Source organism: Mesoplodon densirostris, chromosome 10, assembly GCF_025265405.1.
Source record: "Mesoplodon densirostris isolate mMesDen1 chromosome 10, mMesDen1 primary haplotype, whole genome shotgun sequence".
Classification (NCBI taxonomy): Eukaryota; Metazoa; Chordata; class Mammalia; order Artiodactyla; family Ziphiidae; genus Mesoplodon; species Mesoplodon densirostris.
This window is the reverse complement of record NC_082670.1, coordinates 62,192,676-62,210,926: the sequence shown is the minus strand read 5'-3', so window position 1 is coordinate 62,210,926 and position 18,251 is coordinate 62,192,676. Positions and strand designations below refer to the sequence as shown.

Below are 18,251 nucleotides of genomic sequence, written 5' to 3'. Positions count from 1 at the left end.
AGAAACTGGTTCAAATTTCTGATCCTACTGGAATACAATTCCTAACACCAAGTACGTGTCTAATAAAGTTCAGTTGCATTGCATTGAGTCTCTTCTGTACGAATGGACTCAGTTCCTGTTTCCATTGAATGAGTCATGAGTAAAAGATAGTTCTTCTTTTCCAGAGAAATCTTAGAAGTTCTTGAAGCTGTACGTCAGGAGAAACAGAAGGAGATGGCCAAGTGTGAGCAGCAGGTATATGTCCTATACTCTAACTCTGAAATTTGAGGTTTATAACTTTTATTCCTGATGTCCAAAGAGATTTGTTATAAAAACTGTTTCAGCTTTCAGATGTTGAAAATTTATAATAAAAAGATGGAATTTTTGGTTGGTTGTATTATTTTCAACTCTTGTTTTTCTAACTTCCAGATGGCTGTAATCATAATTTGTTGGTGGTTTCCTGATAGAGACCACAAAATCATTATCTTTTAACCCAACTTTTTATTTTCAAATATTACTCCATAGTATACACTGTTTAATATGAAAAGCAGATTTCAACTCCTTTTATGCTTTTTAAAATACATGTGTGTGGTTAACTTTGTGATTTAATTCTCTTTCTAAAAATATTAATTTTCCCCCATAGATGGCAAAAGTACAAAAACTAGAAGAGAGTTTGTGTGCTACCGAAAAAGTAATCAGTTCTCTGGAGAAGTCTAGAGATGCTGACAAGGTAGGTAGAGGTTGAGGCTATAGCCCCCTGCATTTTCCTTATAAACGCTGCCTTCACATTCCAGTCTCCTGCTCCCCGGGTTAGCTAGCATTTCTGTATGCACTTAGGCCTTGCTCATCTTCCAAGGTTGCTAGAGAATGAAGTCTTTAAGTTAAGTTTCCTCATAACTTCAACCCAAACTGTTCTATCACTCTTGATGGCAGTGTTTCTAAAACACATCCCTGCCCCCTTTAACTAGGATGCTGTCAGTCCGACCTTTTCTCATTGATTGTGAGTGCCATGATACAAATTCTCAAATCCCTGGTGTTGGCTTTAACTAGAATAATAAACATTAATATGTATGTCTGAACATAAAATTAGGTGTACATTCCTTATATGTCTAGCTCTTATTCATTCATAAAACCAAAGCAAATGATTAACTAAAATATTAGAAAACCAATAAAATATAAATTGGTAACATTAATAATGTAATGTGACACATGATATTTTGCTAAAATAAAATTGACTTCTATTGTCATTTGGAAAGATAAATGATTTATTATTAAAAAAAGTTCTCCTTGCTGTCGTTGAGTATGAAGATATTGTTTCTGTCCTTGTCAGGAAGTTGTAGCTGACCTCATGAGCCAGATCCAGGAGCTAAGAACCTCAGTCTCTGAGAAAACAGAAACCATAGACACCCTGAGGCAAGAACTGAAGGACATCAATGTAAGTTCTGTCGCCAACAAGATATTAAATTTGAGCATGAGGCATAGTTCACAGACTCAAGTGGTTAACCAATGCCCCACAGAAAAAAGGGTTCTGTGGTCACCCAGGTTTGAAAATATGTACTAGTGAAAGCTCAGCAGGCTTGGGTATCTGCAGAACCCGCAGGGCCTTTAACATGCTGACGTGTGTGCTGTGTGCATCTTGGGAAAGCAAAGTTGGCTGCAGCATTTCTCAGATCTCACTGACCTGAGAACAGTGCTCTCTGTGCACATTTGGGAATTGCTGATCCAAGTCAGATCAGAAACAGACTGGCTGTTGCCTCTGATGGTTAAGGGTATGTGGTATTCCTTAATTGCTTCAAGAAAAAAAATAACACATTTTAGTTAAGTTCAGAGACATCAGTGATTTAGAAAGTGAGTTTGTTTCCCCATTATTGGACTTTATCATTTCCTAAAGTAACTACTTACTCTTCCTGCATATAAATGGTGAATGCTTCCTCCGTCCCTTCGGTCAAGGTAGTTTTTTGTTAATGTTCCTCACTCCTGTGCTCCAAAGGGAGCTTGCTGCACTCCACTGATTTCTGATAAAGATGACAAAACCAGATGTTTTTTCACTGATACCTGTGGGACTTTTCCACTTCTTCTTGCCATTCATCCATTAACTCTTCCACTCCTTCATTCAACAAGTGGTTATTGAGTTTATTTGTGTTAATCTGGTCATCACCTTGGAACTCAGACTCATTCTTCAGTTATCTTAATCTAAAAATAAACTGATAATAAAGCAGACAGATCTTGTATCATCATTTTCTTTTCTGCAGGGCAAATACAATTCTGCTTTGGTTGACAAAGAAGAGAGCAAAGCATTGATTAAGAGACAGGAAGTGGACATTCTGGATCTGAAAGAATCCCTGAGACTGAGAATACTCTCCGAGGACATAGAGGTAGATGTTAACACATCATCACCCTTTTTTGTTTATTACTTGTCAGTATGTTTCTGTGTGTTATTAATGAATAAATAGAAGACTTTTAAAAAGGAGTAAGTCATAATTTGAGCCACTTTCCCTAAGGTAGTTAGACAATTGATAGATAATACTAAGATTGTTATATTTTGTTTAGTTGATTTATTTTCATTCATTTGTGCTAACACCATGCTAGGTTCCTGTAACTCACCCTCTTCTGAAAAGGAAGAAGAGTGGAAACTGCATTTACTTGGAAGTAGTGGTAGCATCAGGGAGCAAATAAAGGGCTGGTTAACCAAAAATTGCTTCTTGTGTTTTAGCTAAAATAAGTTTTAATTCTCTTGTTGTTGATGTAAATGTATCTTTTTAAAAATTAAGCAATACTGTCGTGTGGTTCAAAATTCAAAATATATAAAGCAATATACATTCCCTCTTGTATATCCTTCCAGAGATATTTTTGGCTAGTCCTATATACCTTGAGTTTTCCTTTTTTCACACAGATGGTAACCCACTATGTATACTTCTCTGAACCTGCTTTAGAAATAGTTTTCTTGCTATCCATGAAACAAATTCAACAAATATTTATTGAACCCACCTGCCATACAACCTGTACCTGTTTGTCATTTGGGATTGGAAGAATGAAACACAGTTACTTACCTTGAGGCATGCAATCTAGCTTAAGAGGTAGATGTATTATGATGTAATAAATGACTTGGGAGCACAGAAAAGCGAGGGAGAGGAGTAGTTATGCCTGGAGAATTCCAAAGAGCTTCCCGGAGAAGACAGTATTAGAATAAGACTTTGCTAGGGAGGGAAGCCTGGCACCTGTGAATGTTTGTGGAGCATCCTCATAAAGGGGAACAGTTGGGTGTGACTGACTTGAGGTGGTTGGCTTTTGGGACAACCCAATAATAATCTAGATATGAGAATTAGATGCATATAATAGTGAAAAATTCAAATCAACTGAAATATTTAGTGAAGGGTTAAATGGTGGTACATCCATAAGATGAAATAGAGCCCACTCAATGAAAATTATATAATAAAAGAGTAAGTATATGTGGAGATGTTTGTGATCTATCAGATATGTGTGTGCAATACACATATTGTATCTATGACATATATAATATTGTATGTTTAATGTATATGTAATATACACTATTATATATATCTGTGCACATATACATGCACATTTGGAAAGTTAGGGGGAATAGATTCTGCTCTAATTTGGTAGAGATTACATACACTGTGTACATAGGAATTATGTATGCAACCTGTAGGACTTCTAATTCTCTCTGCCACTTTCCATCAAGCTACTCCCCTGAAAATTTGATGGCCTATGACACTGTATCACAGTCTGGTGAACTGGCCAGCCCCTCCCCAATTAGCTGAGGGGTACTCATCTTTACAACTGTTTACCTTCCCGTGTATAATGGACTGGAATCTATTGGTGAGACAACAGGTAAACTAGAGACGCATGCCTGGAGTCCTCCCAAGGAAGGAGAGATCAGCTCTAAGAGATTACCTGGGGTTGAGGGGAGAGGGGAGCAGAGGGTGGTTAGACTTCCACTGGGATACTTATATCAATTTACTGTAGTATTTATCTCTAGACCTCGTGGCTTAAGTATTAACTGCTTGGTTTGTCTTGGAATGGATTAGCATACAAGCAAAAAAAAAAAAAAAGATTCTCACTTAAAACTTTCTTAACGTTTTAAAAATCATACATAGTAATGATTTGCAAATTGATATTGGAGCACCACAATTAAAGAGAGTCTTCCCCTCTGGGGATTGTCCCCTAACAGAGGGACATGCTCTGTGAGGACCTGGCTCACGCCACTGAGCAGCTGAACATGCTCACCGAGGCCTCGAAAAAGCACTCGGGGCTTCTGCAGTCGGCCCAGGAGGAGCTGACCAGGAAGGACACCCTCATCCAGGAGCTTCAGCATGAGGTGAGATGCAGGGTGAGCGTTGCTTAGGATAGGCTTTGGGAGTTGGGGGAACAAGACTGTGTGGCGGTTGAGCTCATGAGGTCCCTGCCTCGGCTAATTCTCTACATTCAGAAAGGTGGGCTAGCAGGGCAAGTAGGTAGTGGGGCAGCAGCGCTGTGGGCTCTTAACAATGTGGTTGCTTCTGTGTGTTCAGACCCGGTGGCTGTCCTCGTGCCAGCAAGTTCTAACCACTGTGGCAAAGGTTATGCCTGACTTTTTTTTTTTTTTTTTTTTTTTAATTTTTATCTTTGGCTGCGTTGGGTCTTCATTGCTGCTCATGGGCTTCTCTAGTTGCAGCAAGTGGGGGCTACTCTTCTTTGCGGAGCACAGGCTCTAAGCGCTTGGGCTTCAGTAGTTGCAGCACGTGGGCTCAGTAGTTGTGGCACGTGGGCTCTAGGGCGTGTGGGCTCAGTAGTTGTGGCTTGCAGGCTCTAGAGTTCAGGCTCAGTAGTTGTGGTGCACAGGCTTAGTTGCTCCGTGGCACGTGGGATCTTCCTGGACCAGGGCTCGAACCCGTGTCCCTGCACGGGCAGGTGGATTCTTAACCACTGCGCCACGAGGGAAGTCCCATGGCTGACTTTTTTCCTCTTTTTTGGCTAGTGTAGTTTTATAATATATTTTGTAACTTTCCTCAAATGACCCTTTGATTACTTGTGAAACTTAAAAATGTTTCTTTTAAAGTGTAAATAAATTTGTGAGAGAAATGTCAAATTATCAATCAAGCCCTGAAAAAATAATGTAAGAAGTCCATTTCTGCATGCCTTGGGAGGATTGTCTGTTCTAATTGGACCATGTACCTGTATTACTTTCTAACTTGTAATCTTATATCTGTTCAATTTTCCCAGCTAAACCAAAAGAAAGAGGAAGTAGAACAGAAGAAGAATGAATATAACTTCAAAATGAGGCAACTAGAACATGTGATGGATTCTGCTGCCAAGTATCCCCAGGTACTTTTCATAAGAAAGAGTGCATTTCAGGAGGAATAAGCAATTTTGTGAGCGATGCAAGTTGGAAATTGCTAAGACTAGCTTTGTCTTTACAGAAAAAGATTTTCACTAACAGCTTTTCTGCTTTTTTTTGATAAAAAGGTACCAGTGTTTTACTTGGACAAGAATTAGAATAGCAAGCTATATACGTAGCCTGTGTATTTTCTACGTGCTTGGCATGTATATTTACAATGAAACCTTTATAACCACTTAATCAGGTATTTGGATGAAATTTGATTTTATTTTAGAGCCCTAAAACACCACCACACTTTCAAACACATTTGGCGAAACTCCTGGAAACGCAAGAACAAGAGATAGAAGATGGGAGAGCCTCCAAAATTTCTTTGCAACACCTTATAACAAAGCTAAATGAAGACAGAGAAGTCAAAAATGCTGAAATCCTCAGAATAAAGGTAACTGGGTAATTTTTTTCAATGAACTTAATGTTTCAAAATAAGCAGTATCTTTCATGGTGACTGAGGGTCCAAAATTCAAAAGGGACAGAACTCCAGGGTAGATGGAGAAAAGTCTTCCTCTCACCCCTTACTCCAAGCTGCCTAGTTTGCTGGCCCTGTAGGCTCCAGGTGGAGCTAGTGTCTTATTTATCTTCTGAGCACTTTTCAGCGCATCTATAACCAGGCGCGTAAGCATTGTCTCCCTGCCCCATTTGTTTTTCATGCTATGGTGTCATATCATACAGGCTGCACTAACTACTCTCATGACAGTGCTGTCCAGCTTTTAGATTTTTGCCAATTTAATAGCTGAAGCACCTTATCTCATTGTATTTTTAAATTTGTGTTTTTCTTATTAGGAGTCAGATTGAGCATCTTTTGGTTTTTTTGTTTCTATGAACTATATCCTTCACCCATTTTTCTGTTGTTGGACTTTTCCTTAATGAGGTACAAGCATTCTTTATATGTTAGAGAGATTTGCTTTTGTCTGTTTCTCTTGTTTGCCATTTCTTTAAACTTCCTTCTAGTGTTTTTCACCCCGGTACTTGGGGGGTATGGTTTTTGTGTGTGGGAGAGTATATTTCGGGTGGTGTTAGGGGTGGGAAGTGCGTGGAGAAGTGCCTGGGTAGGTGTAGTGTGGGTGCAGAAGGGTGTGTAAGGAGGATGCGATGCCCCATAGAAGATAGTCTGTGACCTCACGGCTCTGCAGCGAGTCTTTGTTTAGGAACACAATTAGCCTACTGTGTAGGAAGACAGTATCACTGTTAAGCTTTGTTTCTCATAGAGGGGATCATTCCTGGCTTTTTTATTCAGGGTGGCTCTCAGTATGCTGCTATCTCAGGAATGTGGCCTGATCTTGGTACTTAGAAGAAATTGGATCAGGTTAAAAGAAATCAAACAACAGGGCCTCCCTGGTGGCGCAAGTGGTTGAGAGTCCGCCTGCCGATGCAGGGGATACGGGTTCGTGCCCCGGTCTGGGAGGATCCCATATGCCGCGGAGCGGCTGGGCCTGTGAGCCATGGCCGCTGGGCCTGCGCATCCGGAGCCTGTGCTCCGCAACGGGAGAGGCCACAACAGTGAGAGGCCCGCATACCGCAAAAAAAAAAAAAAAAAAGAAATCAAACAACAGATAAGCAGAAGTAAATCGAAAAGGACACTCCTTGCAGACGAGTATTTATTTCTTCTGGGTGGTTATGCTCACGATTTTCAAGTCAGAATCCAATTAAGTATTTTGAGGCTGTGGCACATCCATTTTTAAAACTTAGAATCTAATAAATAGAATCAAATAGAACATTTACCAAAGTAGTAGATGCTTTTGTTCATCTTTTCTCATAGAGGAATTTTAATGAATTAAGGTTTGTTTGGGGGGTTTTTTGGCCATGCCGCCTGGCATATGGGATCCTAGTTCCCCAACCAGGGATCGAACCTGTGCCCCCTGCAGTGGAGGCGCAGAGTCTTAACCACTGGACTGCCAGGGAAGTCCAAATTATGTGATATTGATAAGAGACTATGTTTAAGACAATGGGGATATGAAAATTAATCACATTCGGAGCCCCTGAGAGCTTCTCATAGTCTACTTTTTCTCCAGTGATACCCAGAGCAGTGTTCAGTGTGTGGAGGGAGCTTAAAAGAGGAATACCTGTCTCATCATGGTCTGGGGAGCAAAATAATGCCTACTATAAGGTGTTTTCTGAAAAGACCTGATTTGATGTTATTAGGAGCAGTTGTGTGACATGGAAAACCTACGCCTGGAAGCCAAGCAGTTAAGAGAGAAAAACTGGCTCCTGCAAGGTCAGCTGGATGATATTAAAAGACAAAAGGACAACAGGTGAGAAAGAGCCATGAGCAGTCTGTGAGCTAAATCTTGGCCTGCCTGGGTATAGTTGAGTGAATGAGGTCAGAATAGGTTTCACAGCGTGTGTGATGTTTCTTAATGATCCAGGAGCTGCTCCAGGGGTTGCTTCTCAATCAGGTCTGATGAGGGGGTTGTTTTACCAGAGAGGGAAAATAAGGTCATCACCATCTTGCCCACTCTGTTAACTTTTGTATTGCTATAGAGCTATTGAAGTGAATTTCAAACACATGAAATACTTGAACCAAACTGTCTACTTGTATTTGAAAGGGGTGAGGCGGGAGCAAATATGTCAACAAGACAAGGCTCAAGGTTCTGCCTGCAGAAAAAGGGAGAATTTCCTTGGTTTTGCTTCTTGGCTTCTGGGGAAGGGCACGTTCCTAGGAGAAGCTGTACAGCGGGGCGTTCAGGGGTGTGTGTGTGTGTGTGTGTGTGTGTGTGTGTGTGTGTGTGTGTGTGTGTGTGTGTGTGTGTGTGTGTGTGTGTGTGTGTGTGTGTGTGTGTGTGTGTGTGTGTGTGTGTGTGTGTGTGTGTGTGTGTGTGTGTGTGTGTGTGTGTTTTGGCCTCAACTCAGACAGTCTTCTAGTTGTATCTGATAATGGCACAGTGTCTTGTCAAGGGCAACTGCACCCAGGTTATATCCTGTCTCTGACACTTGAAAGTTGTGTGACTTTGGACACATCTTTAAACCTCTTAGTGCCTCAGTTTCCTTAGCAATAAAGTGAGAGAGATGATAGCTCTTATACAAGGTGTTTTAAAGACCAAAGATAACGTGTGTAAAGTGCTGGTTACAGTGCTTAGGAGAGGGGAGCCACTCGATAAATGGTAGCTATTAAGTAGACACGGTAGATTTATGATCCCACCCCTGAGTGAGGGATGGAGATGAGGGTGGTCTGTGAGACTATGCAGGAAGTTGAGGTTTGTCAAAGGGAGTCTGTATTTGGGATGGAAGCCCTTTGTGAATTCAGCATCCCAGATTAGGGGTGTCTGCTTCTGCTGCTGTTGTCAGAAGATCTTAACAGGCACTTTCCCACTCCTGCTGCTCCCCATCCCTGTCCAGAAGCAGCCCTGACGTGCACTGTCCAAACCTAAGTGAGACACTGGATATTTGAGGTTGGTGATGGTGGCTGTGCTAACAACCTATTCCTAAATGGTTCTTTGCTGGGTGGCGGGGTGCAGGGGGATTTTAGTTCTCTGACCGAGGACTGAACTCAAGCGCTCGACAGTGAAAGCTCAGAGTCCTAACAACTGGACTGCCAGGGAATTCCCCTAAATGGTTCTTTTCAAGTTTTAGTGAGCATAGGAGGTGCTCGTTTTATTAAGCATCCTCTTGTAGGGATTTCACTCCTCTTCTGGGTGATTTTGATGCAGGTAGTCCACAGTCTGCTCACCTAGTTTCCATATGCTCCACCCCCATGTCCAGGCATATTAAAGAAAAGCATTGTACCTTTTATCAAGAGTTAGTTTGAGCATGGAACTTAGAACGTTACCAGATCATTTATAAAACCACAATTTAAAATACTTTATTTCATAGCCTTGCATCCCATTTGTGAGGAGCCATACAGAACCTTCTTCATGAAAGATTAGAATAGAAGAAAATTATAGTCCAGGGGTCAGCCTGTTTGGTAACTGAAGTTTCATTGGAGCAGTCCAGTTCTTTCATATAAATATCACAGTGGCTGCCTTTGCATTACAGCAGCCCAGTTGCGTAGCTGTGCCGGAGACCTTATGGCTCCCAAAACCTATGTCTGGTTCTTGACAGAAAAAGTTACCCCCCCCCCCGCCCCGCCAGATTAGACAACAGAAGACACATCTGCCCTAATGATTTGGGGTGTTTTCCTCACTACCATTTTTATCTAGGCTGTCAGATTCATTAAGTGGAAGAAACTAATGTAGCTTCTGTTTTCCTTCAAGGAATGATCCTTTACTCACCAGTGAGAGAGAGATTTCTAGAGAAGCCAGAGGCATTCAGGCAGATTCTCCTAGTAGGGGTGTCTCCTGATTCAGGGGCTGCCCACAGAAACTCAATTTATTATCCAACCTGGTCAGGCTCACAGAGATGGCCTCACATTAATCAAATTCACATGATACCGATGTATAGTCCAGAATGTAATTTTCTTTGTACAGAGGAGTGTTTCTTCTCCATGACGGGATTTATGTCTGGTGCTCAGAGAATCCCCTTCTTGGTGTCAGCATGTATGGGAAGCCCAAGTGGCATCAGAAAATCGCCAGCTGACTATGATATCCAATGCAGGGAATTCCCTGGTGGCCAGGGGCACGGGTTTGGTCCCTGGTTGGGGAACTAAGATTCTGCATGCCGCGTATCGCAGCCAAAAATAATAAATAAAAAGGGCTACAGCAGTCCCAGACCTGAAATCCAAAGCAAAGAGGGGGCATCAGAGGCTCCACGGGACAGGCCAGTGTGAGGGGCCCTCCCCGCCCCCATGTGTGTCCTGTGTTTCCCCCACCATCCCGACCCAGCCAATCACATTCATGCCAGGCACCTGGACTGTCCTTTCGGCCCCATTTTGTTCACATATGATCTTCAGATGGTACCGCTCTAAGTTAATACTTTATTCTCAACCAAACCCTGTAATTAGATTTCCCAGCTTTGCTCATCTCACTTTTGTATGGAAGGAATCCCGAGTGCTGGGGAGGTACCTTATTTCATCCTCATGTGTTGATCACGCTTATTGATTGTGCTAACTTGACCTAATCACCATAGAATTAGCTCTTCTTTGCACATCTTGGCATTGCTGCATGTAATAGATACGAAATCAATACTTGAATATATTTGACACTTTTCCCATCCTCCCTTCCTAATCTAACGCAGTGAACAGAATCATTCAGACATGCAGCAGCTGAAGAATGAACAAGAAGAAATCAAAGAAAGACTTGCTAAAGTATGATTTTGTTTTTACATAATAGTTGTTTTTTTCTTGTGTGAAAAATGCTTTTATAGTTAGCATTTATGGTTATATATTTTAGAAACCATTTTATTATTGAAATGTTGTCTTTTTTGTATTCCTGTTAAGTTTGATATTTACCATCAGTATTTAGCTATAGCTGAGAATTGAGTGAATTAGTCTTCATGCCTGACGGTAAGCCTACTGCTCACACAGAATTCTCCATTTAGAAGCAAGTATCTAGTGCCTATTTGAGGCCTTAAAGGGCACAATACATGAATGATTGTAAATAGGTACCCCCTTTATGTGTGTGTAGCTGGGATTGTGGAAAAGGATGTCCCTTTTTTTTTAATTGAGGTATAATTGATTTACAATATTGTGTTAGTTTCTGATGTACAGCAAAATGATTGTTATACCTATATGTGTATTCTTTTTCATATTCTTTTCCATTATGTTTTATTATAGGATATTGAATATAGTTCCCTGTACTATACAGTAGGACCTTGTTGTTTATCTGCTTTACATATAGTAGCTTGTATCTGCTAATCCCAAACTCCAAATTTATCCCTCTCCCCCTTTCCCCTTTGGTAACTGTAAGTTTGTTTTCTATGTCTGTGAGTCTGTTTCTGTTTCGTAAATAAGCTCATTTGTATCTATTTTTAGATTCTACCTGTAAATGATACCATGTGATATTTCTCTGACTTACTTCACTTAACATGGTAATCTCTAGGTCCATCCATGTTGCTGCAAATGGCATTATTTCATTCTTTTTTATGGCTGAGTAATACTCCATTGTCCATATGTACCACATCTTCTTTATCCATTCATCTGTTCATAGACATTTAGGTTGCTTCCATGTCTTGGCTGTTGTAAATAGTGCCATTGTGAACATTGAGATGCATGTATTGTAAAGGAATTTGCTTTAATTGGTTTTATTACCATTAGGGAGAACAGACTGATTACTTTCAGTCTTTTGTTTAGCAATGTTAAGAACTTAAGTCATTTTTTCTTTCTCTTTCTTTAATCTTCTTATAGAATAAATTGGTTGAAGAAATGCTAAAAATGAAAGCAGAGTAAGTACACTCTTTTGTAATTCAAGTTCTTGTTGATCGTTTCTTTATTAATACCAACCAGTATTCCTCTAAAGGAAGAAATGCTTATAATATCCACAAGGTAAGTAAATTCTTTCCTTTCTGCAGTAGTATGTGAACATAATAGATATTTACAAAATTCTTTTCTTAAATACCACTTGCTAAAGGGGTTCCTCATATGAAACCATTCCAAAAAAAGAACTTAAAGAAATAAGTGACAGGAAAACCTTAGCTTCCCTGGGGGAATTGATGGGTTTTCTCCTCATGGACAGTGAGAACTATATAAGTGACCAGGTTTCCTTCTTGCTTCTGGTTTCTTCTGATTTAAAACCTTGAGGCCCTCTCAGACCCATAGATCATCAATACTATGGATTCTTCTGGTCTTGACCTTGTGTCTCTTTATATGTTTTCTATGGACATGATTTTATTTTATTCATATAGTTCTTATATTTTAATTTATGTAATCTTATAAACTGCCTCATTCTTTGATAAACAAGATACACTGTATTTTCTATCAAGTTCAAAATAAGTAAACTGGTTGGTATTAACAAAGTGATAAAACGTTAGAAAGATATTTTACTCTCTGAATAGAATAGATCTCATCAGGAACAGCGATTCTCAAACATTTTCACTTGTTTTACCTCCTAAAAGAATTTTGAAACACCATATACCCTCTTGCACATTTTTGGAGTTGACTATGTCTAAAATTTTTCATTGTGTAAGTTTAAATTATTGCAAAGGATAAAAGTTTTGACATACTGAAAATAGTGACATTTAGAAATAAAGCTTTTGTGGTGTGCTTTTAAAAGTTATCCAACCGATTTGGTACTTTCTACCCATTTAAAAAATACTTGAAGAAATTCGTAAGTCTAAAATTTTACATTGTTTCTTTTTCCTTTAAAATTAAGTTTCCATTCTATACCCATGCAGAATTATATCTTAATTTAATATATTGTTTGGAAAATTTTTTGTTGACTGCCCTATCATAACTCAGCAATGAAAATATGTATGCAAATTACAAGTAATTTGTAAAAATTTATTATATTCATATGGCTCTAAGTGTTTTATTTTTTCTGGATTGAGTTTTCATTACAATTATTAAAGTATCCTGAATTTATTGTAAATTTTTATGAATAATTATTATACAAGTAAAATTTTATTGGAAATGCATCTCTCAATGCATTTTATCTTAATGCTTTTTCTTTAATTAGCTCATTCTGTTGCACTTAATTCTGGAATCAGACAGTATTCACTATCAATTCTGTTCCTACTTTTTTGTTTTTATAGATAAAAAGGCTGAGAAATCTTATTCACATACTAAGTAAATAACAATGGAAGGAGTTTTGTTAGAATGTTGTCCTTCAATTATTTGAACTCTATCCAAGTTAATATGCCAGAAGTTACATAGTGATATGTCATCAAAAATTCTTTTTAGGGACTTCCCTGGTGGTCCAGTGGTTAAGACTCTGTGCTTCCATTGCAGGGGACATGGGTTCGATCCCTGGTCAGGGAACTAAGATCCCACATGCTGCATGGTGTGGCAAAAAAAATCTTTTTAATGATCAGCTGACAAAGACCACCCAACTTGTGAAAGATTTGTTACTCAGTTATTGAGTCATTTGCGTCATAGAATCATATACTTAATAGAGTATAGGTGTGGAACAGAACTTTGTTCAACACCTTCATCTGCATTTGAGCAGTTTGGGGACTGGTTCCTTGCCAGTTAGCTGTAGGGCTAGGACAGAATCTGGATCACTTACAGGATCCATGAGAATCCACCTGTATAGTTTGTAGAAGTATAGATAATACCCATTTGAGACCTTCTAGCAAAAAGAATGATACGTAAGCTGATACGTAATTTATTTCATGATCTAGTAACCAGTGCTACAGTGTCCCTGGGACTACAGGAGCCCACACTGTGGCAAGTGAAGCAACCTCCAGAAAATGGCACACACGGTTTTATCAGTCCCAGCCTACAGCAGCAATTTTAAACATTGCGTTATCCACATGCGTATGTGACAATGCTTTTAAAAAGCTACAAAGAACTGAATACCAAGCCAACAGTGGTGTAGGCAGATGTTTAATTTCACATAACAAGAGGTCTGGAGGTGCGTTGACTCAGTGATGCCATCACTGACCCAGACCCTTCCCATTCTTCTGCTTTTGGTACTCTTGCTTGTGACCTATTGACTACAAGATGGCTGCTGCAGCTCCAAACAACATAAACAGGAGGATCACAGCTTGCAGTGTTGTGGGTTCAAAAGGACTTTCTTTTTTTGGGGAAAAAAACTCCCAGAAACCCTCAAGATTCATTGTGTCTCCTTATCCAGAATTAGCATGCCTGCAGGGCAACCTGAGAAAACCAGTATCTGGCAGTGGGGTAGAGATAACCATGGTTTTAGCTCAGACCAGTTATTATTTACTAACCTTTGGGAACTGCGTGTGCTTCTCCTCTCCCTTTCTTGTCCTCTGAATAAACTGAGTTTTTTGTTTTTTGGTTTTTTTTGCGGTACACGGGCCTCTCACTGTTGTGGCCTCTCCCGATGCGGAGCAACAGGCTCCGGATGCGCAGGCTCAGTGGCCAGGGCTCACAGGCCCGGGCTCACGGGCCCAGCCGCTCCGCGGCATGTGGGATCCTCCCAGACCGGAGCACAAACCCGCGTCCCCTGCATCGGCAGGCGGACTCTCAACCACTGCGCCACCAGGGAAGCCCTAAACTGAGTTTTTATAAAAAGCAAGGGATTGGCTGTTGGGTAGGCAGCTGCAGTGTCTGCCATGCCACAAAGCCTTTTCATGAAACGAAAGCAAAACACATAAGACAAATGCAGAACAGCTCCAGATGAATTGGGAGAACATCAGTGCCCTCACTCCCACACTGTCCTCCTGAGGTTCCACAGAATGTAGTCTGAAAACACCGCCCTAGAAATTGTTGGCCTTAAGTGGTATTTTTAATTCTGTGTATTACATCACTTAAATCATCAGCTTTCTATTCCATATGCATTGTAAAATAAATAAAAATCATTTGTTTCTTTGGGAAGCTTATAGGATTCAGTTAGTTTTGTGAAATTCTATATAATTGTTTGGTAACCCTTCTTTTTTTTTCCCCTTTTGAATACTATTTTATTCTTTTTTTTAACATTTTATATTGGAGTATAGCTGATTAACAATGTTGTCTTAGTTTCAGGTGTACAGCAAAGTGATTAAGTTATACATATACATGTATCTATTCTTTTTCAAATTCTTTTCCCATTTAGGTTGTTACATAGTATTGAGCAGAGTTCCCTGTGCTATACAGTAGGTCCTTGTTGGTTATCCAACACTGTTTTAAATATAGCAGTGTATACATGTCAATCTCAAACTCCCTAACTATCCCTCCCTGCCTCCCTTTCCCCCTGGTAGCCATAAATTCATAATCTAAGTCTATGAGTCTGTTTCTGTTTTGTAAATAAGTTCATTTGTATAATTTTTTTTTTAGATTCTGCATATAAGTGATACCATATGATATTTGTCTTTCTCTGTCTGACTTAACTTTACTCAGTATGACAATCTCTAGGTCCATCCATGGGTAACCCTTCTTTTTAATGTTTATTTTCAATTGATAGTTGTATAAAGTGTATAAATTCTAAATAGTACATCCTTGAAGAAATGACTAGTGTCCCACCATCTGAGAACCAGTTTTTGAAACCAGAAAAGATTACTCTAAGATATGGGGCACTGAATAAACCATGCAGACTGTAATAATGCTTAAGTAACAGTTTGCTCTGAGGGCTAGATCTAAAAGTTTCCATTCTAAATTTTTGTTGTGTAAAAAACGGTTTGTGGAGCTTTCCAGAATGAAAGTTTTGGGTAAAACAACCATTAAAAAAAAGTGTATCTGCAGCTCTTGCTATCTTCCTGTGCTGTCAGAAAGGGGAGGGCTGAATATTAGTGATACTTTCAAATAAAAATTCTGGGCTTGGATGACAAGTGTCTGATTTGAGTACTGTTTTATAATTACCTGCCTTTGGGAGACCATAACGTGATAGTTACTGTTACAGCCTAGAACAGCTCCAGAGTGCCCTTCAGAACAAAGAGACCGACTACCTTACAATGACTGAGGAAGTTGAACGAGTTAGAATGTTGGAGTCAAAAGCATTCCAAGAAAAGGAACAACTAAGATCAAAGCTGGAAGAATTGTATGAAGAAAAGGAGAGAACATGCCAGGTGCATTTGTGTGTTGGTTTTTATTAACAGAGCTGATCAGCATATGTCTCCTGGCTGTGATTGGGCATCCCGTGGTTTACAGTTGCTCCGGTGCACGCAAAGATGTGTGGTCACGAAAGCTGGGAACCTGGGCTCTGTCTCTCCCTCCCTGTGCTCTTGGAAGGCATGAAATAACGTTATTTTAAAAGAAAAATTAAAAACAGTTCATTTTCCCTTCCCTGGATTGATTTACCTGCAGGAGATGGAAATGTTAAGGAAGCAGGTGGAGTGTCTCGCTGAGGAAAATGGGAAGTTGGTAGGTCACCAAAACCTACATCAGAAGATCCAGTACGTAGTGCGGCTGAAGAAGGAAAACATCAGGCTTGCTGAGGTAAACTCCTGAAAATTGTGCCTAATAAACTCATTCTGGTTTTTAAATGATGATTTAGTTAAAATTTAATTTAACTATTGAATCACTTAACTGCTTTCTTCAGGGAACCTCCTGTTTAAAAATGTATATATATTCAGCCATTGCTATTGTAAGCATAATTCAGTCAGTTATCATATACATGAGATTCTTGTTTACTGTTAAAGTAGTTTACAAATGGAAAATTATAGTCGTAGTTTGAAACTTAAACTTAATGAATGCCAAGAATAACTCTTCCTGCAAGAATTAGAGCCTTAATTTTTTTTTCTTTTCCTTTTCTTAAAAATTACTAACCAGGAGTCAGAAAAGTTGCGTGCTGAAAATCTATTTTTAAAAGAAAAGAAATGAATGAATCATAAGGATCCCAATCAACTACCTACCTTGTTTGGAGACTTTTTTCCCTCTTATAGAAGTAAGACCTGCCCTTGCACACTTAGTAGAGCTGAATTAAGAGCCACGACTATTACCTGTGTATGTGGGGGTTGGGGGGCTGACCCTCAAGTTTCTTATGAACTCTCTGCAGCTGTGCACACCTGTGGCAGCCCGCAGCCTGCAGTTAGAGGTTACTGTTTCAAAGCTGTAAATATTGGGAAAACCTTTTGTCTTTTAAAATAAAAGCCCGTAGCTGCAGTTTTATAGTGGATGTCGGCCAGATTATTTTTTTCCTTCAGTACTGCCATAATCTCCTTTGAGTTTTGCATCAGAAGCTCCAACAATATACAGGCTTCAAAACTTACAGTGAGGTTAGTGACGGTGCAGTGTGCATGAATAGCAAACTTGTTAATATAGATTATTTTTGTGTTCCTACTTGAAGTGTTCTCATGGGCCTTTTTTATGACTGTTAATATGGCCATTTTTCAAAATGTAATAAAATCTTTTAAAAATAAATTGTTTAATAAGGTGATTTATATTGTTCATTCACCATATACTTATTGAGCAACTATTATATGCCAGGCACTGGTCATCAGTGAACAAGGCAAACAGAAACCCCGTCCTCGAGGAACTTCTGTGTATCAGCACTTCGTTCCTTCTCATTGAGAGTAATATTCCGTTGTATGGACATGCCACATTTTATTTACTTACCATTCGATGGGCATTGTGTTACCAAACCAAACTTGGGTCCGTTCACCCTCGTGCAGCCAATCTACTGACACCGCGTTTGTGGTTTTTTGGTTTTTTTTGGTTTTTTTTGGCCGTGCCATGTGTCTTCTGGGATCTTAGTTCCCCAACCCAGGCCACTGCAGTGAAAGAGCCAAGTCCTAACTACTGTACCGCCAGGGAAGTCCCTCAGCAAAGCATTTTTTACAATTAATTTATTTATTTATATATTTATTTATTTTTGGCTGTGTTGGGTCTTCGTTGCTGCGTGCAGGCTTTCTCTAGTTGTGGCGAGCGGGGGCTACTCTTCATTGTGGTGCACGGGCTTCTCATCATGGTGGCTTCTCTTGTTGTGGAGCACAGGCTCTAGGTGCGCGGGCTTCAGTAGTTGTAGCACATGGGCTCAGTAGTTGTGGCTCGTGGGCTATAGAGCGCAGACTCAGTAGTTGTGGCACACGGGCTTAGTTGCTCTGCAGCATGTGGGATCTTCCCAGACCAGGGCTCGAACCCATGTCCCCTGCATTTGCAGGCAGATTCTTAACCACTGCACCACCAGAGAAGTCCAGCAAAGCATTTTTAAAGGCAAGATGGTACTTCCCTGGTGGTCCAGTGGTAAAGAATCTGCCTTACAATACAGGGGACCTGGGTTCGATCCCTGGTCAGGGAACTAAGATCCCACATGCCGTGGGGCAACTAAGCCCGTGCACCACAACTACTGAGCTCCCGCACCTCAACTAGAGCCTGCTTGCTGCAAACTACAGAGCCCATGTGCTCTGCAGCCTGCATGCCACAAGTAGAGAGAGAAAAACCGGCATGCCACAACTAGAGAGAAGTGCACACGCTGCAACAAAAGATCCCGCATGCTGCAACTAGGACCTGGTGCAGCCAAAAATAAATAAT

At 40.1% G+C, this 18,251-nt stretch overlaps 1 protein-coding gene across 4 annotated transcripts in view; it reads left to right on the top strand.

The window, feature by feature from the left end:
* The window catches only part of KIF15 (kinesin family member 15), an 88,328-nt gene that overhangs the window by 61,974 nt on the left and 8,103 nt on the right, over nucleotides 1–18,251 (top strand). For 2 of the 4 annotated variants that reach the window (XM_060109846.1, XM_060109844.1), the window contains exons 23-35: nucleotides 165–234; nucleotides 623–709; nucleotides 1,310–1,414; nucleotides 2,232–2,354; nucleotides 4,172–4,318; nucleotides 5,203–5,304; nucleotides 5,592–5,756; nucleotides 7,514–7,623; nucleotides 10,481–10,550; nucleotides 11,589–11,626; nucleotides 15,682–15,847; nucleotides 16,086–16,217; nucleotides 16,551–17,100. In XM_060109846.1, the coding sequence (XP_059965829.1) occupies nucleotides 165–234; nucleotides 623–709; nucleotides 1,310–1,414; nucleotides 2,232–2,354; nucleotides 4,172–4,318; nucleotides 5,203–5,304; nucleotides 5,592–5,756; nucleotides 7,514–7,623; nucleotides 10,481–10,550; nucleotides 11,589–11,626; nucleotides 15,682–15,847; nucleotides 16,086–16,217; nucleotides 16,551–16,601 (1,366 nt within the window). In that variant the 3' untranslated portion in view covers nucleotides 16,602–17,100. Of the gene's footprint in view, nucleotides 1–164; nucleotides 235–622; nucleotides 710–1,309; nucleotides 1,415–2,231; nucleotides 2,355–4,171; nucleotides 4,319–5,202; nucleotides 5,305–5,591; nucleotides 5,757–7,513; nucleotides 7,624–8,707; nucleotides 8,761–10,480; nucleotides 10,551–11,588; nucleotides 11,627–15,681; nucleotides 15,848–16,085; nucleotides 16,218–16,550; nucleotides 17,101–18,251 lie in introns of those variants that run through there. The other 2 variants (XM_060109845.1, XM_060109847.1) reach the window with 2 other exon arrangements.